At 43.4% G+C, this 22,369-nt stretch overlaps 1 protein-coding gene across 1 annotated transcript in view; it reads right to left on the reverse strand.

Annotated features, from left to right (window-relative positions):
* The window catches only part of LOC127450011 (ubiquitin carboxyl-terminal hydrolase 43-like), a 133,445-nt gene that overhangs the window by 46,664 nt on the left and 64,412 nt on the right, over positions 1–22,369 (reverse strand). Inside the window, exons 4-6 of the mRNA XM_051713705.1 lie at positions 13,623–13,715; positions 11,638–11,773; positions 6,180–6,321 (exon numbers count right to left, since the gene is read on the reverse strand). Coding sequence (XP_051569665.1) covers positions 6,180–6,321; positions 11,638–11,773; positions 13,623–13,715 — 371 coding nt within the window. The remainder of the gene's footprint in view (positions 1–6,179; positions 6,322–11,637; positions 11,774–13,622; positions 13,716–22,369) is intronic.

Below are 22,369 nucleotides of genomic sequence, written 5' to 3' on the forward strand. Positions count from 1 at the left end.
CTGTAGTCTACAAACAACATTCTCACATAAGTGTTCTTTTTTTCCAGGTGGGAGAGAGCAGTGTGTATTGTAGATGCAATGGCATCATCAGTGGAACGGTTGTTGCGGTAAGCAAACTGCAGCGGGTCAAGATTGAGTGGTAATACAGAGCAGATGTAATCTCTGATTAGTCTCTCAAAACATTTGCTGATGATGGGGGTCAGAGCAACAGGACGCCAGTCATTTAAACAAGTTATTTTCGATTGTTTTGGAACAGGCACAATGGTGGATGTTTTAAAGCATGTGGGGACTACAGACAAAGAGAGGGAAAGGTTGAAAATGTCCGTAAAAACACCAGCCAGCTGGTTCGCGCACGCTCTGATGACGCGGCCCGGAATGCCGTCTGGACCCGCGGCTTTGCGGATATTCACCCGTCGGAAGGATCGGGTTACATCCGCTACAGAGACGGAGAGTGAACTAACCTCTGTAGCTTCGGCCGTGAGAGCTCTCTCCGCGAGGGCGGTGTTAGTTCCCTCGAAACGAGCATAAAAAGTATTTAGCTCATCCGGTAGAGAGGCAGCGGTGTTCATGGCGGAGTTTTTATTCCCTTTAAAGTCCGTGATGATGTTAATTCCCTGCCACATGCTTCTAGAGTTGGTGGTGTTAAACTGTCCTTCAATCTTGCTCCTGTACTGGCGTTTTGCTGTTTTGATAGTTTTTCGGAGGGCATAACTGGCTTGTTTATGCTCCTCCGCGTTCCTGGAATTAAAAGCGGAGGTCCGCACATTAAGTGCCGCGCGAACATCGCAGTTGATCCACGGCTTCTGATTCGGATAGATTCGCACAGTTCTGGTCGGAATCACTTCCTCTACACACGTTCTGATGAAACACATTACGCTATCAGCGTAAAGCTCGATGTCGTCATCAGAGGCGGACCGGAACATCTCCCAGTCCGTGCGATCAAATCTTTAAAAACAAACTATCAAAACGTACACGGCTGTTCTTTCTGTAGCTTTGGTCTTCAGCAGTCAACATCCGATTGCATTGCACCACCTACTGGTGAGAACGAATAACACTAGGTTGAGATTGTGCATCGGTACTCTGCTGCTTTTCCCGCAGTTCCCGGATGTGGAAGGTTGAATTTCCAACCGAATTTGAACCACTGAATTTGAGGAAGCGAATTTTGTTAAGCGAAAAAGAACAGGCTGAATTTTACCTGTCGAAAAATCTAGATGGTGTTTTCAAATGAACTGAATATTTTGGAAATGAACTTTGGAAGGTGAATATTTATCGTTTAATTTTTAATAATGAAATTAGTTGTGAAATGTTTCCAAATGAAATATTCAATGCTTAAAAATACAACCAGGTTAAATTTCAGCCTCCCAAAATGCAAGCACTGTAAATTCAACGCATTTAAATGCAAGCACTGATAATACAATGCATTTATTTTTTTCGATTAGAGCAATTCAACATGCTTTAATGCTTCAAAGACTTTAGTCATGAATTTACCTCCATAGATCTTCAAGGATACAGTGCATCCGGAAAGTATTCACAGCGCTTCACTTTTTCCACATTTTGTTATGTTACAGCCTTATTCCAAAATGGATTAAATTAATTATTTTCCTCAAAATTCTACAAACAATACCCCATAATGACAACGTGAAAAGTTTGTTTGAAATCTTTGAAAATTTATTAAAAATAAAAAACGGAAAAAAAAAAGAAAAAATCACATGTACATAAGTATTCACAGCCTTTGCTCAATACTTTATTGAAGCACCTTTGGCACCAATTACAGCCTCAAGTCTTTTTGAGTATGATGCTACAAGCTTGGCACACCTATTTTTGGGCAGTTTCTCCCATTCTTCTTTGCAGGACCTCTCAAGCTCCATCAGGTTGGATGGGGAGTGTCAGTGCACAGCCATTTTCAGATCTCTCCAGAGATGTTCAATCGGGTTCAAGTCTGGGCTCTGGCTGGGCCACTCAAGGACATTCACAGAGTTGTCCCGGAGCCACTCCTTTGTTATCTTGGCTGTGTGCTTAGGGTCGTTGTCCTGTTGGGAGATGAACCGTCGCCCCAGTCTGAGGTCCAGAGTGCTCTGGAGCAGGTATCTGTACATTGCTGCATTCATCTTTCCCTCAGTCCTGACTAGTCTCCCAGTTCCTGCCGCTGAAAAACATCCCCACAGCATGATGCTGCCACCACCATGCTTCACTGTAGGGATGGTATTGGCCAGGTGATGAGCGGTGCCTGGTTTCCTCCAGACATGACGCTTGCCATTCAGGCCAAAGAGTTCAATCTTTGTTTCTCATGGTCTGAGAGTCCTTCAGGTGTCTTTTGGCAAACTCCAGGCAGGCTGTCATGAGCCTTTTACTGAGGAGTGGCTTCCGTCTGGCCATTCTACCATACAGGCCTGATTGGTGGAGTGCTGCAGAGATGGTTGTTCTTCTGGAAGGTTCTCCTCTCTCCACAGAGTAACGCTGGAGCTCTGTCAGAGTGACCATCGGGTTCTTGGTCACCTCCCTGACTAAGGCCCTTCTCCCCCAATCACTCAGTTTGGCCGGGCGGCCAGCTCTAGGAAGAGTCCTGGTGGTTCCAAACTTCTTCCATTTACGGATGATGGAGGCCACTGTGCTCATTTGGACCTTCAATGCTGCAGAAATATTTCTGTATCCTTCCCCAGATATGTGCCTTGATACAATCGTGTCTCGGAGGTCTACAGACAATTTCTTGGACTTCATGGCTTGGTTTGCGCTCTGACATGCACTGTTAACTGTGGGACCTTATATAGACAGGTGTGTGCCTTTCCAAATCATGTCCAATCAACTGAATTTACCACAGGTGGACTCCAATCAAGTTGTAGAAACATCTCAAGGATGATCAGTGGAAACAGGATGCACCTGAGCTCAATTTTGAGTGTCATGGCAAAGGCTGTGAATACTTATGTACAAGTGATTTTTTTCGTTTTTTATTTTTAATAAATTTGCAAAGATTTCAAACAAACTTCTTTCACGTTGTCATTATGGGGTATTGTTTGTAGAATTTTGAGGAAAATAATGAATTTAATCAATTTTGGAATAAGGCTGTAACATAACAAAATGTGGAAAAAGTGAAGCGCTGTGAATACTTTCCGGATGCACTGTATGTCCCTCAAAAAACATCACTTCAATACAAGACATAAATAAACAAACAATAAAAACATCTACTGAAATCCAACTCTTTATATCTGAATTCATAACTAAGGCCAAACAATGCCTAAAATGGTTGTCGGTAAAGATGCACAGAAGTATCGGCCAAACATCGTATTGGCCAATATAAGCAATTATCTTTAAAAACAGCCGACAATCAGGGACGATTATTTCCTGGTGGAAAAATGCACTGGAAACTCAGCCTACTACTACTCATGCTGTAGGTGCAAGAAAATGTCTTTTGTGTGGAATTATTTTAAATTGGCTGAGCTAGAATTTCACAAGGCGGAACTACCATAAAAACACAACTGATCTGATTACTCCCCTTAAAGCTCAACACAGCAAAGAGTATGATGAGTTTGTTAAAGCTAAAGTGGAGGCTGCTTCAGGTTTAAAGGGACAAGTTTCATCATTTAGAATTTAGTTAATGTGAGTTCAGAATCTGAATTTAATATGAGTCTGATAAGAGACAATACAGAATTAATTTAATGTGAGTTAATGATGTGCTTTTTGTTTCAGTTTTCTGTTTATAACTGAGACCAGTTACTCAGAAAAAGACATGTCGAGACTTGAGAATAATACTAATTTTTTTTGTTCTTCAAAATATTGTGTAATTACTTATCAGTGATTTGAAACAAGGTAGCATAAAAAAGCAGAACCGGCAAACTATCTGTATTCTATTGGCAGTTTTAAATAATTGGATATCGGTATCGGCTCACAAATTTTGTTATTACTTAAATGTCTTTCGAACTATAATTAACAGAGGTTTGAAACATGGTAGTAAAAATAAAATCCAAACCCCAAAACTATCCGCATTGTATCGGAAGATGTTGATTTTAATAATCGGATATCGTGTCAGAGTTAAAAAATTATAATTATTTAAATTTCTTGCGAAGTTGTGTAATTAATTATCAATGATTTGAAACAAGGTAGAATAAAAAAGTAGAACCAACAAACTATCTGTATCGTATCGGCAGATGTTGTTCTAAATAATCGGATATCGGTATCGGCTCATAAATGTGGTTATTATTTAAATGTCTTTCGAAGTTGTGTAATTATCAGTGGTTTGAAACAAGGTAGTAAAAATAAAATCCAAACCCCAAAACTATCCGCATTGTATCGGTAGATGTTGATCTTAATAATCGGTCATCGGTATAAAAATAAAATATAAATAAATACATTAATAAACAATAATTCTTGCGAAGTTGTGTAATGAATTATCAGTGATTTGAAACAAGGTAGGATAAAAAAGCAGAACCAACAATCTATCTGTCGTATCGGCAGATGTTGTTCTAAATAATCGGATATCGGGATCGGTATAAAAAGATATATATTTCTTTCGAAGTTGTGTAATTAATTATCAGTGATTTGAAACAAGGTAGCATGAAAAAGCAAAACTGCCAAACTATTTATATCGTATCTGCAGATGTTGTCCTAAATAATCATATATCCTATTGGCACACAAATGTTGTATCGTTGCATTCCTAGTTAAAGGTCCATACATTTCTTTTTCTTTTTTTTTTTTTTAAATCTAAATTCACAAAAAAAGTATGAAAAAGTAATTTATTTTTGACATGCTAGCATGGTAATACCATGTTTTTGGAACATGTACCATAGTAATTCCAAGGTATTCTTTGAAGTACCTTGGAGTACAATGTAAATGCCATGGTCTATGAATGTGGTAGTCATTTAGTGCCATGGTATACATCCAAATACCATGGTATTACCATCTGTTAAAATCACTGTAACATGGTACCACCACACTACTTTTTTGTAAGGGTCATTCTGGGTTCAGCTGCACACATTTTTAAATATAGAGGATTTCAATTCTATTTGTTTGACTGGTATCACTGTTAATGTGTTTTTGTTTTTAAAGTGTTTGTATGTGCACCAGATTCCTTGTATATATTTTATAATTGCCGAATTAAGTATACTATTCACCACTATACATGCAACCATTCAACTTGGTAATGGTTTTCAGAGCTAACAAGCATATTTGTCAAGTACAATTCAAAGATAAAACACCAAGACAAAATCATAGGCGTCATCCCAATGAGCATCTTGACAACTGGGCCACTCGTTAGTATATGATTAGGAAAAATATGTACCTCTATCCATTTATTAAAGTCATCTTCAATCTAGCTACTGATCAAACATATTTTAATAATTCACTATTATCTGCATAAACACTGGCCAATGACTTAACATGATTTATGAGACCTCATCTGTAATGACCAGTGAAACATGTTACATGATATGAACACATTACAGCGAAAGGTCACATGTTTCGTCACAGACACACAGAGGGCTGCTCGGCTTTTTAATCAAGGAGGGACGGTTTTATGGGTGAACATAATTACGCCTGTGTTTCCCAGCATTCAATCTCAAGGTCTTCTTATATTGTGCAAGCTTTCTTTTCTCAATTGATGAGCCCTACTGAGCAATCAGTATGTGTGCATTAGGCACGATCACTCAGCAGAAACTCACAGAGATTCTTAATTAAACACCTCTTCTCTCCACAGATCTCAACTGCACAGGGCACAGCCACAGTAAATCTCCTAAACCTTTGAGAAGACCTAGACAGTTTTTACATTTACAGAAGAAAATGCTCATGCAAAGTCACCATATGCTATGTGGTTGCTAGGGTGTTCTATGTGGTTGCTAAGTTGTTGTTTTTTTTAAGTGAGAGAACACCCACCCTCAATATGCCCTGTTGAAGTACTGATCTAGATATAGTGTTCAGTACAGTAGCACTGATGTTTGTGAACAAACTTGTTGCTTTATATGTTACCTATGTATAAGTCTACCATCAGGTCATATTGAACCAAAAACAATAGCTACTTATACATTCATTTAATGCATTTGAGACTCTAAATATCCAGATAAATGTATGATTTATACTGTCAGAAGCATAAATACTTTTATTTCATTGTGGTTATATACAAAAATGTAAAAGATTATTTAATACGTACCCGTAGTGCTAAGACATTTCAACAGTATTTTCCCACAGTTACCTGAGATTCGTGCAGATCCGCCCCTGATGTAAAGGGGTGGAGCTTGGAAGGCATAGATGTCACTCTCTGCTATGCTGGTCAAGTCATCGTTATCAAAGAAAGAGCGCTGGAAGCCTGTTGTGTAGATCTCAGTCAATATTACCTAGAAGTACAGAGGACTAAGAATTACAAATGGATTAAAATGACACTATGTCAATGTGTCATTATATTATCAGTAAATAAAGGGAAAACCTCTTCCTCCAAAATAAAATTAGCATATTTGAATATGTCTATTACAGTGGACATGAAACCTACAAAGTATAAAAAAAAATAAAAAAAAAACATTACAAAATGACCATTATCCATTACAGGGTGATAATGCTCTCTTATTGCATAACGTCCTGGTTACTTGCGTAACCTCCGTTCCCTGATGGAGGGAACGAGACGTTGTGTCGATGTAGTGACACTAGGGGTCACTCTTGGGAGCCCCAAATACCTCTGGTCTTTGATATTTGCATACCACTCCCCCAAACATATGGGTATAAAAGGAGCTGGTATGCAACCACTCATTCAGGTTTTGTGCTGAGGAGCCGAGACAAGGTCCCGGCCATTTCAGCGGGTAGTCCAGCGTTGTGGCAGGAGGGACACAATGTCTCGTTCCCTCCATCAGAGAACGGAGGTTACGCAAGTAACCAGGATGTTCCCTATCTGTCACTCACTCGACCGAACTCCAGGCACGTTTCACTGACAGAGAATGTTTGCAGGTGTCCTACCCTCTTGATGGAAGTGAGCGCAGTCAGGAGGGCAGTCTTTAAAGAGAGTGCCATAAGCTCAGCTGACTGCAGGGGCTCAAAGGGGGCTCTCCGTAGACCCTGAAGAACTACAGAGAGGTCCCATGAGGGAATGAGGCACGGTCTGAAGGGATTCAACCTCCTGGCGCCTCTCAGGAACCTGATGATCAGGTCGTGCTTCCCTAAGGACTTACCGTCCACTGTGTTGTGGTGTGCCGCTATAGCGGCTACATACACCTTCAAGGTGGAGGGGACAGCTGCCCTTCCAACCTCTCCTGCAGGAAGGAAAGCACCGATCCGACTGCACATCTCTGGGGGTCTTCACGTCAGGAAGAACACCACTTAGCGAACAGACGCCACTTCAAGGCATAAAGGCGCCTCGTAGAGGGGGCCCTAGCCTGAGTGATCGTGTCTACCACCGTGGGTGGTATGCCACTTAAGTCTTCCGCGTCCCGTCCAGGGGCCAGACATGGAGATTCCAGAGGTCTGGTCGTGGGTGCCAGATGGTGCCCTGTTCCTAAGAAAGAAGGTTTCCCCCACTGGGGGAAACGCATATTTGAGTAGTCCAGGGGGCCAGCTGTATGCCAGCACGTCTATACCAAGAGGTGCCTCTGTCAGGGCGTACCAGAGCGGGCAGTGGGAGGATTCTTGGGAAGCCAACAGGTCTACCTGTGCCTGCCCGAATCGACTCCAAATAAGCTGGACCACCTGAGGGTGGAGTCTCCACTCTCCAATGAGGGTAACCTGCCGTGACAGCGTGTCCGCTGCTGTGTTGAGGTCGCCTGTGATGTGAGTGGCTCACAGTGACTTGAGGTGCTGCTGACTCCAGAGGAGGAGACGGCGGGCAAGTTGTGACATACAATGGGAGCGTAAACCGTCTTGACGGTTGATATATGCTACCGCTGCCGTGTTGTCTGTCCGAACTAACACATGCTTGCCCTAGATCAACGGCCGAAACCTCCACAGGGCGAGCAGAATTGCCAGCAACTCGAGGCAGTTGATGTGCCAACGTAGCCGCGGGGCCATCCAGGAGCCGGCGGCAGCGTGCCCATTGCATACAGCGCCCCAGCCCGTTTTGGAGGCGCCTGTCGTAACCACGATGCGCCTGGAGGCCTGCTCTAGGGGAACGCCTGCCTGTAGAAATGTGAGGTCGGTCCAAGGGCTGAAGAGGTGGTAACAGACCGGCATGATGGCCATGTGATGTGTCCCGTGGTGCCATGCCCATCTCGGAACTCGAGTCTGGAGCCAGTGCTGAAGCGGTCTCATATGCATCAACCCAAGCGAAGTGGCCACCGCTGAGGATGCCATATGCCCCAGGAGCCTCTGAAACAGTTTCAGTGGAACCGCTGTCTTCTGTCTGAACGCCTTCAAACAGGTCAGCACCGACTGCGCGCTCATTCGTGAGGCACGCCGTCATTGAGACTGAGTCCAACTCCAAGCCGAGAAAAGAGATGCTCTGAACCGGGAGGAGCTTGCTTTTTCCCCAGTTGATCCGAAGCCCTAGTCGGCTGAGGTGCGAGAGCACCAGGTCCCTGTGTGCACACAACACATCCCAAGAGTGAGCTAGGATTAGCCAGTCGTCGAGATAGTTGAGGATACGAATGCCCACTTCCCTTAACGGGGCAAGGGCTGCCTCTGTGACCTTCGTGAAGACACGAGGAGACAAGGACAGGCCGAAAGGGAGGACCTTGTACTGATACACCCGACTCTCGAATGCAAACCGCAGGAAGGGTCTGTGTCGAGGTAGAATCAAGACGTGGAAGTACGCGTCCTTCAGGTCTACCACCGCGAACTAATCTTGATGCTGGATGCTCGCTAGAATGCGTTTTTGCGCCAGCATCTTGAACGGTAGTCTGTGTAAATCCCGGTGCAGTACTCGCAGGTCCAAGATTGGCCGCAACCCACCGCCTTTCTTCGGTACAATGAAGTAGGGGCTGTAAAACCCCTTCTTCATCTCGGCCGGAGGGACAGGCTCTATCGCACCCTTCCGTAGGAGGGTAGCAATCTCCGCGCGCTAGGTAGCGGTGTTCTTGCCCTTCACCGAGATGAAGTGGACGCCGCTGAACCTGGGCGGATGCCTGGCGAACTGAATCGCGTAGCCGAGTCAGACGGTCTGGACCAGCCATCGCGATGGGTTGGAAAGCGCAAGCCATGCGTCCAAGCTCCGGGCGAGGGGGACCAAGGGGACAATCTTGTCGGACATACCGGCGGGTGGGGCCTTGTGGCGGGGCGGAGCCTGAGGTGCCACGCCATGTCGTGGCCGTGCTGAGTTCAGGGACATCGAAGCACTTACCTGGCTCCTTGTGACCACCCCTGGAACATCCTGGGACGGGGGAAGAAGAGGCCTGTCCTCGTGACCCATGGAGACTGTCACATCGGGGGCGGATTTGTGCCACAGCTGGGCGCGCAGGGGCGGGGAGACCGCCGCTGAAGTGCCAAACCTGCCAAAATGGAATGGTGGACGGTGGTCGTGATGACGACCGTGCGCACCGGGTATGTGACCCAGGGAACAAGGAAACTGCTCTTTTGCTGAACTCTTGGGTACCGTAGCCACTTGGGCATGCGGTGAAATTAAATGAAAAGGCAACAAAAGATTCTCCTCCCGGCCCTCCACCGGGGGATGGAGTGGTCTGCTTACCAGCTCCAGAGCAGTGGGTTTCGTCATCCCTGGGTCGCCCATCGAGGCCGGGCCGCAGGGGCAGGCTGTGGCAGAGCCGGTGCAGTCACTGCAGGGGGACGCCTTGGCGACAAGCAGGCGGGGTGCGGGATCTTGAGCCGCGCCGAGGCAGGATGTGCCAGAAAGCCTCCGTCTGCTGCTTCACCACCGAGAACTGCTGGGCAAAGTCCTCGATGGTGTCGCCGAACAGGCCAACCTGGGAAATGGGGGCACCAAGGAACCGTGCTTTGTCGGCCTCTCCCATCTCGACCAGGTTGAGCCAAAGGTGGCGCTCCTGGACCACCAAGGTGGACATCGCCCGCCCGAGAGTCCGCGCCGTGATCTTCGTCACCCGGAGAGCGAGGTCGGTCGAGCGCAGCTCCTGCATCAATCCCGGGGCGGAACTACCCTCGTGCAGTTCCTTTAGCGCCTTGGCTTGGTGGATTTGCAGGAGAGCCATGGTGTGCAGGGCGGAGGTGGCTTGTCCAGCGGCACTGTTGGCTTTGGCCGTCAGGGACGATGTAAACCTACATGCCTTGGATGGGAGCTGTGGGTGCCCGCGCCAGGCGGCGGCGCTCTGCAGGCATAGGTGTGCCTTATCCACCGTGGGAAACGCCGAATAGCCCCTGGCCGCCCCACCATCGAAGGTAGTGAGGGCGGGGGAGCTGAAAGATCGGGACCGGGCAGTAAAAGGTGCCTCCCACGACCTTGTCAGCTCCTCGCGCACTTCCGGGACGAAAGGAGCTGGGGCGGGACGTGGCTGTGAGCGGCGCCGCGAGCCCAGGAACGCGGCTGCCCGGGAAATCATGTCCGTCATCTCTGCGTCAGCCTGTGACTGGGCAACTGTACCCGAGGGGGGGAGCCCAGCTGAGGCTTCTGTGTCCGACTGGACGAGCCCGCTCTCAACTGCTGCACTTGAGAGCTCATCACCTTCGCGGGCTCCGAACAAGAGGTTGAACTCGCCGTGAGACGAGCCGGCGCCGGCGGACTCATCTGGAAGCCTGATCGGGGCTGACGAGCGTGCTGGGGAATGGGAGGTCTGCGGGGGGATACCCGGCAGGTGGTCCCATTGGGGTCCCCAAATCACCCCCAGTGCTAGCTGCTGGGGTGGCTTGCTTTCTTACAAAGGCAAGCCGCGACCACAACGTTGTCATGGTCGTGTTCTCGCAATGAGTACATGATCCATCCACAAACGCTGTCTCCACGTGTGTAGCGCCCAGACACGAAAGACAGCGATCATGACCATCAGAAGGCAAGAGATAACGACCGCAACCAGGAATAACACACAAACGGAAAGGTATATTTAAAAAGACGCGTCTTTAAAAAGACGTTCCGTTTGTGCCGCTCTTTTAGAGAAATATACTCTTTTATTTCTGCCGAAGCGCCCAGGGGCGTTCTCTGCAGTACACCAGTGCAGAGGAGGGAGAAGCTGCTGAAATGCGCCGTCAGATCCAGCAGAGGTGAATGAACAGCCGTGGGAATTCAGCTCAGTGAACATCGACCGTTCGGTTCCGAAGAGAAAATCTGAATGAGTTGTTGCATACCAGCTCCTTTTATACCCGTATGCAAATACCACTCTCCAATTTTCATTGGCCTTTTATCAAAGACCAGAGGTGTTTCGGGCTCCCAAGAGTGACCCCTAGTGTCACTACATTGACACAACTTCGAGTGAGTGACAGATAGGGAACTGTATGTCCAGTATATCATAGTTGTATGTAAAATAAAAGTACCATTTTTGGACATGGCACCATAGTAATAATACCATATTTTTAGAACATGTACCATGGTAATACCATGGTATTCTTTGAAGTCCCTTAAAGCACTGTGTAAATAACAATTGTACATGATTATGGCAATCGTTCAGTACTGTGGTGCAGAATATGTCAAAGTACCATAATATTACCACCTGATACCATCACTGTAACATGGTATGTTTTATAAGGGATGTAAAGCGAAGAAGTAGTTTGGGAAGGTGATATACTATTTGCATGGATGAGGACTGTCTGTGTGCAACTGTGTGTGCATCTGTTACCTGATCTGGAGAGATCTTGCCCTCATCTGCCACCATCCTGCGCAAACATGCCAAAGATCCGAAGAGAGGCACAGCGAGCCCCACTCGTAGATATCGCTGCCCTTTATTGCTAAACACCAGAGTCACACAGACTGGTCTGCCAAAAAATAGAAAACATCCTTTTATGCTCTAACGGTAGTTTTTCCATCTTTTGATAGCATCTCAAAATCTCTAGTAACATCTATCAAAGGCTGAAAAATATAATCGCATGATGGTACAATGGCAGGCTTGAGATCTTGAGGCATTCTCATGTGTTTGAAAATTGTTAGTGTAATTCAATGTGATACTCAACATGAAAATGAAGGGCAGGATTAAGAAAAATACATTCAGGGTATTGTTACATTTTAACATATAAAATTAATGACCAATACTAACTTAGATGCTCACAAAAGTCGATAATGTCCAATAGCATCAGTTCTTTATGTAAAAAGAATGAGAACTATGCATTAATTTTAAGCTGAGATGAGTTGATGATGAATATATATATATATATATATATATATATATATATATATATACACACACACACACACACACACACACACACACACACACATTTAAAAACATTGTTTATGGGTGTTTCTTCAACTTTGGGCACTTTTAGCACTGTGGACTTTTTTGTTTTATTATTTATTATTATTTTTTATTTAAAATTATTATTATTATTAATTTCTTTGCACATTTTTTAAATAAAAAATAATAAAAAAAATTGCTAAGGCTAATTTCATAGCTAACATTTTATGTAACCTAAATCCACATAATTAAATAAAATTCACACTTTTCGCTTAATTTAGTAAAATTACCACTTAACTGGAAATAACAGCTAATAAAAATCACTCACAAGTGATACTTACCTTCAATTTTGAAATTATTTTCTTCAAACATCACTTGTCTTGTATCTCATCTCAAGCATGCACTTCACTGACACTTTTGTTGACTTGGTAAACAAGTACACTAACTTAGCATAAAGTTAGCAAAAATTGTAAATGACGGCACAAATGTTGGACAGTCGTAATAAAAAAAATTAAAAAATGATAGAAATAATTTTGACAATAAATATTCAAATATTTTATACTCTTTGTTTAGATTATTATAGTTATAAACATATAATCATTTGTAATTTTTTGATGGATATTATTAATTTTATATGATGGAAATAATAGATTTTAATTTGAATCAACCCCTGGGACATACAAAATGCACGAAGAGAAATCGGCAAAGCACTACGTGTGATCATGGGAGGAGCAAATTTAGGTGAGTGTGGTCGAAGCATTCTGCTCGGTCAACTCAATTTCCAAAAGAGATTCCCAAATGAATCTCTCTAAGTCATCTTCCCCCAAAGTGACTACATCAAGTGCACCATTATGTATACTCCCACTCACTTAAGAAAGAGAGATAGACATAAATCTAGAGTTACATGGCCTAGATATGACCTAAAGCTTGAAGACCCAGACATAAACTCTTGAGAAAAGGGGTGGAGTCGGTGTGGAGGCGGCATGGAGGCTGGAAGAATTGCTGGAAGGGGTGAGGTAAGCGCTAATGTACTCAAACAGTGGAAACTCAAACAGTTACTCTACACGTAAAAGTGGACATTTGTTCTGTCTTAAAAAAAACAGAAATGAAGAATATAAACTTAAATGTTTTGGCACTGTATAGATACACTGAAAGGTGTTTGCCTGCAGTTTGTGTGTCTGATAGCAGTTTGATCAGTGACATTATACTGTGGAATGACAGTTTTGTGTTTTTGTGCATCTAAACATTTTTTTTCCTTCAGTACTTCAGGATTTCCCTTTACAATCCATCTGTTATAGGGAGGGCATGTGTGCCACAAAATTACTGTTTGAATGCTTTATTGTTTCTGAGTTCAGAGGGGCAAAAAGTTAAATCAGCAACCACATACACACAAAACAGACCTGAACAGACATGCTGGGTAGAATTTTACTCACCTCGTCTGTCTTAAAGGGATGGGGAGAGATATACACAGAAAAGGATCAAACGTGTTGCTCTGCTTAAGACAATGAGGGCACGTCAGAGATGACCTGGAACAAAAATAAAAAAATTAGATAGTTAGAAAGACCGAAACAACTCAGTGTAGTAAGAGTAGAGGACATGGTGCTCGGAGATGGGGAGGGTGGAAGAAGGGTCATCTAGAAGACTGGGGAAATTGGACTCATTTGTGGGGAAATGGGGCAGATATCTGGCGTTATTGGAAGGCTCTCGGGGAGAGGCAGTGGAGAGAGAGGTGTAGTTGTTAATATGTGTGAATATTATATATATATTTGTTTTTTTGTGTGTGTGTGTCCACTGGGATGTTGTTGAGGGCCAGGGTGGGGTTGGGGATTGGGAGGGGTAATAGATTGGGTTAAATATTGATTCTGTGTTTTGTTTTTCTGTGTTTAATATATGAAATCAATAAAAAAATTTTAATCAGAAAAAAAGAGGACATACGATCCTACATAATAGTTAAAAAGTAACATAACATAGATATGCGTAATTCAGCTATTGTATTTCTTGAATGAGCCTAAATGGAAGTTCAGTGTAAGAGGAAGTGATGTCACAGGAAAAGTAAAGCACAGAGTTTCTCTTGGGAAGAATTATTCTAGCTACGGAAGCTGATGCTCACAAAATCTAAATTTCAGTTCATTGCATCATTCTTGCCACTCATTTTAGTAGTTCGAAAGTTAATTTAATCCTGCAGCAAGGATAGCGTAAACATATGTGGCTTGCTGTCCCTGGCGGAGGGCTCGAGGCTTGAGACTTGAACTGAGCTCAAATTCCCCCCTGGACTGGATTAGTATTGATGGAATAAATAGAAGGAGATGGGGAGGTGGTGGGATGCTGGAAACTCTCAATGCTATGTAGAGGTAAGCAGCTGTTTATATACTCTGGCTGTGTGATTGGTCGGATTAAATGAACTTGTTCCTCCCGAACTTTGTTAATAAAACACCATTTTAGTAGTTTGCAAGTTAATGTAATCCTGCAGTGAGGATAGCTTAAACATATGTGGCTTGCTGTCCCTGGCGGAGGGCTCGAGGTTGGAGACTTGACCTGAGCTCGAATGCCCCCCAAAAGAAGCCAAGAAACAGAACAGCAAGTCGCTGACATCGTAGCCTTGTGAGGCGTGGTAGTGATGTGTTGGAAGGAATACGAGGAACCAATTAATTTTAACGACAATATCTTCCCCCCCCCCAAAAAGAATGGATCCTGAAACGACATACTGGAAGGGAAGGGGGGCGCTTGCCTAGCCTTGTGCAGAGGTGCTAAAGAAGAAAGAACAAACGGAGCCGCTTGCAAAGGAAGCCTTACGCTAGGGTCAGTGTTCGAACGGGAGAGCACTTGATAATTGTGTGTGGGAGGGCCTTCGCAGCGGTACGGACAGGAGGGCTTCCGGGCATGCCGGCGTGGACCCTCGCAGCATCCGAACGGGAGGACCCTCCTGCGTTTTGAACGGGACAGCCCTTGAATGTATGTAAGTGGGAGGGCCTTTGCAGTGGTACAAATGGGAGGGCTTCCGGTCTGGCTGGGGTGGACCCACGCAGCATCCGAAAGGGAAGGCCGCAGAAATATGAACAAGGTAAAGCGAGCGGCCCCTTCCCCCTTTTTTATTTTATTATGGCAAGGTGCGCTTTCTTGATTTGGATATGGTTTGCACATATGTAGCTATTGAATGCATCAGATGACCTTTGCGCCGATATGGAAGGAATGACTTGAGTATTTTGAGGTGCCGGATTTAAGTGGGATCCTCTGTAATGGAGATAGTGTGCAAGCAATTGGAAGGGCTGGATGGGAGTTGGCAAATTGAAAATTAAAATAAATGCCCTCGTTAGAGGCAATGTTAGGGTACATGCTTGCATGTGTGTTTGCGATATGAACGGTCTGAATCCTCAGACGTGGGACCGCACAGCGTTCAATTGGAGAGCATGTGATTCGTATATTTTAGCTGTATTATAATGAGCTTGCTCGGAGCTGCGAGCAGCTGAATCCGTAGGCAGGGGCCCGCATGGCATATGATATTCTTATGGCATAGATTCTTGTGGAAGTGATGTATGATGCATTTAAGGAAACTCCCTATGCAAAAAGGGCTGAATCCTCGAGCACAGGATCACACGGCATTAACAGGAAGAGCCTGTGTTTTCGTGTGAACAGCTCTGCGATATGAATGGGCGTATGAATTAGTCGTCAAGCGCGGCGTTCAATGTGAGGGCGTATAGCAGGCAATATTTGACTGAAATTGATTGATGCAGAGATACCGGCTTATGGCAGACTGTTCAGGGAAGACCTAAAGCGGCCCCATTGTCAATCACTAGGTTCATTTGGTATGGTTCATTTAGTATGACTGGCATAGTATGGGTTACGGAGCCATGGGGGCTGAGACACATGGTCTGAAAGACATGCCGAAGTTGTGGCACGTGAACAGTTGGATCTGCAGGCGTGGGCCTACACATCATTCGATGGCAGGATGAACGGGATGGATCCTCGAGCGCGGACTCACATGGAGTTAACAGGAAGAGCCCATGTTTTGTGTGAAAAGTTTACGCTGCAAATGAGCAAGAACTCACTCTGCGGTACAAATGGGTTGAGCACGGCATTTGACGTGAGGGCGTATGGTAGGATATGTTCGAATGAAATTGATTGATGCGGAGATGCAGGCTTATGGTGAACCGTTAATGGAAGACCTGAAACAGCCCAATTGTTGTCAGTTGCTAGGTGGGTGATAGGTTAATTTGGTATGAGTGGCATAATATGGGTTACAGAGCCATGGAGGCTGAGACGCATGGTCTGAAAGACGTGCTGCGGTTATGGCACGTGAACAGTGGTAGCGCTTAGACGGTGCGTTTGCCGTGTAGTGGGAGTTTGTCGCACAGCCTGAAAGACGCTGCTATTGCGGCACCTGGACAGCACATTTGTGCTGCTTAGGGATGTGTTGATCAAATAGAAAACATGGTAACATGGTAAATGTAGAGTCTGCGGACACCTAAACGTAATAGTTGCTAGATTAAATGTCAGGAACATGTGTAAGACGATGTCAGGAAACATGCTTGCATGTGATTATGAACGACGTCATTTAAAGTTGGGGCGTCATGAAGTTAGAAGGCATCTGAAACTGAGTGCCCAGATGAATACCGCAGTCTGATGTTTATAACTTAAGCGTATGGTTTGGAGCTTTGTAGATTGTTTTCCAACGTAATACGAGTCATTTCATAACTCTAAATTATTATTGGCATGGGGTGACTCGTCTCGTTTGACGAGGATGTATGAAATCGTAGGAGTCTGTGCCTGAGAGTTGGATTTAATAGAAACTATAAGAGCACTGTTTGCAGTAGTGTGGTGAATAAAACGAATTGTTTATATTGATGACTTGTAATAAATTCTACATAAATATTGGATAAATATTTGAGTATAAAGTTAGGTGCCAAGCTGAATCATTCAGCATTACTTTAAACTTGGGTGGAGCGTAAAATTATGACAGATTGTTGAACATTTTTAAAATCATGCAGCAATTAAGTTGTATAGTCAAGCTTGCAAATAAAAGTTTGTAATCCAATGATTCGGGCAAAAGTAGAGAAGACTGTAAAATTATAGATTGATTTTACCTGCTTGAAGCATTTGTCCTGACAAGAGGAGGGAAAGTGATGTTATAGTGTAGAGATGAGTAGAAGTTTGTAGCAGCACTTGTTTAAGGTAATTGGGGCTGCACGGAGAGCTCGAATGCTGAGAGGAGGTGAGGTGAGTTTGCGGAATGATTATGAATGAGTTGGGATGCGGCACGTGATCCGCCTCTTGTGGAGCCGAATTCGGCTCATGTCTGTTCAGACAGAGGCTGTGTATAACTGCAGTGTGCTGTGGAATGGTCAGAGTAAGTGCTGCGTGGCAGTGAGCTCATGTTATAATGTCTGCGTGGTTTGAAAAGAAGTTGTAATTAGAGTATCGGTCGATTGGAAGGAGTTCACTGTTGCATGATTGCCCCTGTGTTCCGGATGGAAGAAATCGTGCTCCGAAGGGCACTTTGAAGGGAGAACAATCGTGATATTCAAGATAGAAGTTGACAAACAGAATCACTGAATGGATCAGGCCCTAAACGAGCAGCGCGGCGAGGTAATGAGGCTGACAGGAATCACCAATCCAATGATCCGAGTCACCTGCATGGGTCTGTTTGTGGGCAATGGGCGGGGCCAAATGCCGGAAACACTCAATGCTACGTAGAGGTAAGCAACTGTTTATATACTCTTACTCTGGCTGTGTGATTGGTCAGATTAAATGAACTTGCTCCTCCCGAACTTTGTTAATAAAACACCATTTACGTAATGTGTGATTTAATTCCCTGTCTGATCACCGGTATGCAGAGCTTGTTCAGAACCTTGCTCTCTGTCATTCTGTTTATCTTCAATGAGTTTAAAAAAAGGTTTTATGTCATTAATGTTATGTTTTTTACAAAATTACTCCACATCATCACTATGCTCTTTTGAGATGTGTCCTCTTCCTATCAGCACCTGTGAGAGACAAACAGAGAGAGAGATCTGGAGTGTTAAGGAAAGGCCTGTTTATCTGCCGCCTGCTGTCAGAGTCTTATGTGGAGAATTCTCTGAGCTCCACTGCAGAAGCTCGCCCACGTATGTCTTATCCCTCTAAAAACACACATCAGCTGCCATTGCTGCTTCAAAACAAACAATGCTGCAGTACTGCTGTGCTCCAGTTACACATAATATGACAATCTAAACCGAGTTGTGTGTGGTTTGGGAAGTACTGGTATTTTTCTAAGTACAAATAGTTCTGGTTGAATTTTGTTTTAAATCTAACGATATTGCCATCAAAAGTTTACAATGCATTAATTAGAATTTATTAGTGCAATGACAAAGTCCCTCTCAAGGCAAGTCAGTCCACTTGTCTGCCATTTTTGGATCGCTATTTTCTATGGATACAAGCGGCATGAAATTACAGCTCCTATCTACTTAAATTTGGAAATCTCCATACGGTTGGTCAAGATTACGATCAAAGAACATATTTAAAATCAGGTGTACAATAGGACAACAATGGTATTATAATTTGTTCTTCTTTAGCTCAAATCACGCTAAATAACGTTAGCTGGTCCAGCTAATGTGTGTTCTCGAGTTCTCTGTATCAAAAAGCTGAATGGCTTCTTTACCTGTAAAGCAGGACTTCCTTTTTACAACTGCCATATTGAGTGATTCAATTTCTCCCATTCATTTTAATACAAGTGCTCTGTCTCGGGCTAAATAGTATCTGACAATGGTAAACACTAGAGGTCGACCAATAGTGCATTTTGCCGATACCGATAACGAAGGTGGTGGGAAAGGCAAATAACTGATTAATCGGCCGATGGTTCTTAAAATTGATTTATAGAATGTAAAAAAACAACAAAAAAAACAATTCTTATTCTTTCCTTACTATGACAGGCACAGACAAAGAGTCCTAAATTAATAAAATCCCAGATGCAGTTTATTGTTCAACCCAAAATGAAGCTCTGGTGCATAACGTGGGACTTTTAAGTATAAACAAGCCCGAAACACACCGGGGACTCTTATTTTGAAATTACGAAATAATGAAAAAACTATCGCCATAGATTTTTGCAGATAACTATATTTCCAAAAAGCAACTATCGGCACCAATTAATCTGTAAAACCGATATATCGGTCTACCTCTAATAAACACCCCACTAGGAGACCAGCTAGACCATTATAAACCAGGTAAGACCAGCTTAATCTGCTGCAGTTGCACTTACACCCCATCTAAAAATAAATTACATTTAAAAATTACAATTTAAAATAGCAAAAACAAAACACAAAGCATCTCTGTCGACGAAAAAGCATCTCCAATATCTAATATTATTTGGTCAAATTTAGCTAATGGCAAACTACAGGCCTCCATGTTTATTGTTTACAGTCACGAGATGCTAAAATGTTGCTGTGATTATAACTATCAATCATCACAATTTCAAAAGGGGCTGATCAGACCAAAGGCAATCTTGCGTTAAAAAAAGCTAGATGCAACACAATGAATGAAACACGTTTTTTTTTTTTTACAGTTTATTTTAATTGTTTTTAATTTGACATGGCATCTAAAGAACACGGTGCTGCTGTATGAGATGCCGCAAAAACAGTGAGTTGCAGCGCAACAGTCAAAGATGTCCGTCTAGCACAATTTATATAAAATAAAAAAATTTTGAAAAAATTGAAAAACAGCACAGATGGACATAAAAACCTGTTCAGTGGGAAGACATCTTGCGCTAAAAAAAGCTAGACAGTGTCCGTGGCTTGCAAATAAGTAAGGGGACATGCTCACATTGACTACAGTACACACCTGTATATGATTCAATAGTATCCAACTGCAATTAAGAACACTGCCAGTTGCTTAATGCACTGCGAAATTTCATTTGCATTGCAGTTTTATCAAGCATGCTTGATGCTATTTCTAATTTTCCTCTCTGAATGGGATTTGCAGTCACCTGTTCATCTTTTGGATTACATGTATTGGAGTTTTGTGCAGACCTTGTTTGGCAAGTTGATCTTTCACTTGGTAATGCACAAATTTACTACATGTATGTAAATGAGTGAAATTTGCATTTTGGATTATGGACTAGATTTGCAAATACACCAAATACATACTTGGTATCCATTTACTGCAATGATAAACATTTCAAACATGCTACATTGTTGTCACATGACCACATTATCTTTGTCACATGTTGTCATGTGAACTGATTACATGCATGCTTAATTTAGCAAGAGGTGTGCAGTTATCATATTGAAAATAATCAACACAATTATTTAGCATTTTTAATAAAAAATAACCATATCCTGAGAGGGGTGACGCCATGCGAAGGGCAGATGTGTGAGAGATAGCTCTGCGCACTTTGCTAATTTTTAAAATTATTTTCAAGATATAATCCGGTGAAATTCGATACACCCAGTTACACATTTACTGTTTGAGGTAAACATGGCAAAGAAGTTAAAATCCTTGGGCTCTGGAGACATTAAAAGACACTTACAGGTTCAAGATGAAAGCCCAGATGGGCCTGTGGTACCGGGGACTCGATTTGGATGGCGTCAACTGTCCAACATGTCGTAGGTACTTGCGGACTTTGAGTATCTCGCTGTAATACATCGATCGATTACGGCGATGGGAAAAAAATTCTCTGAGTTAGTCACAAGAGTGACAGATGTTGAAAAACGAATCGATTATTTGGAGTCATCAGAGAGGGAATTAGCCGCTAATCCGGCCTGCGACCAAAGTTGATTTGGAAAGTGTTCTTGAAAAGCTTGAAGATCTTGAGAATAGAAGCCACAGGAATAACATTCGAATTGTTGGAATTCCTGAGCATGAGGAGGGCAGAGATATGGTGAAATTCCTAGACGAGCTTTTCCCGAGTATGCTCGACATAATAGGCCACAAGCTGGAAATCGAGCGAGCTCACAGAGTCCCAGCTCACAGATCTGCTGAGGGAGAAAGGCCCCGATTGATTCTGGCCAAATTTTTGAGATCATCCGATAAAGATCTCGTGTTGTGCCAGGCGAGGAGCAAAGGAAAGCTTTCTTGGAAGAATTACAATATTTTCTTGTTCCCGGACTTTGCCAACTCGACAAGAGAGAAACGTGATCGGTTTAAGGAATGCAAGAAACTCTTACATCAGCGGAAGATCACTTTTGCTCTGATGTTTCCAGCCAGACTGAGAATAAACATCAAGGACGGCAGCAAAGTATTTACATGTCCCAATCATGCAATGTCTTTTATTGAAACAATGGGTGAGTGACCATTGGGTGTTTTTCTTGTGAGTGGATTGACTCACTGTTCATAATCTGGCTTTCGGAGGAAGCTGGGCACCATTTTTATTTCCTTTTGCGTTGGCTCCGCCGAGCGGCTGGAGTTTGTTTTGTTTTGTGGATTAACACTTTTCCTTAAAGAAACTTTTGCATTGATGGAAGATCACTTTTACAATGAATGGATGACCGCAAAATATCTACATGCCCACACAAAGGATGTCTTTTATAAAGTTGGTGGACTGTGTAAATCATGGGATGTACTTTTATGCGGCCTCCGAGTGAAATGACTCTTGACCATCCGAGGAACCGGGATGCGCGTTTCGTTTCCTTTTGTGCTGGTACCACCTAGCGGTTGGAGCTTGTTTTGTTAAATAACATTACTTCGGGACAGTTATGGATGAATCTGTCAGTTCCTTGTGCTTATGCCTCCTGTTGGCTGGAGTATGATTTGTGGAGTATTTTCGTGGGACATTGGAATGATTATGTCATCTGCTGCACTCATCAGCTGGCTCACTGATGTTTCGTTTGTCTGACCGAGGAAACTGAATGGCTTTATATCGGCTGGAATATGTTTTGTGAAGGAACACACCTTTGAGACAGTTCTGTGAATGAATCTACACGTTCTTTGTGTTTATTCTGCTTATTGGCTGGGGTTTGTTTTACAAAATATTTGATGTTATGTAATTTTACCTTACAAATTTGTGAGGCAAAATTGAGCAATCTGATGGCAAAGCTGTCGCGGGGGCTCTCGTAGGCGTACATGGACTCTTTGAGTTTAAAGGGATTGACGCCGGTTGGCGCTTTCGTGTGCGGGGTTAATGCGCAAGTTTTAATTTTTTCTGTTTGTTTTGTTCGGGGGGAAGTTTGGGGTTTTATTGTTGTATTGATGTTGAAATGTGGTCTTCATAATTTTG

This window comes from Myxocyprinus asiaticus, chromosome 13 (genome assembly GCF_019703515.2).
Source record: "Myxocyprinus asiaticus isolate MX2 ecotype Aquarium Trade chromosome 13, UBuf_Myxa_2, whole genome shotgun sequence".
NCBI lineage: Eukaryota > Metazoa > Chordata > Actinopteri > Cypriniformes > Catostomidae > Myxocyprinus > Myxocyprinus asiaticus.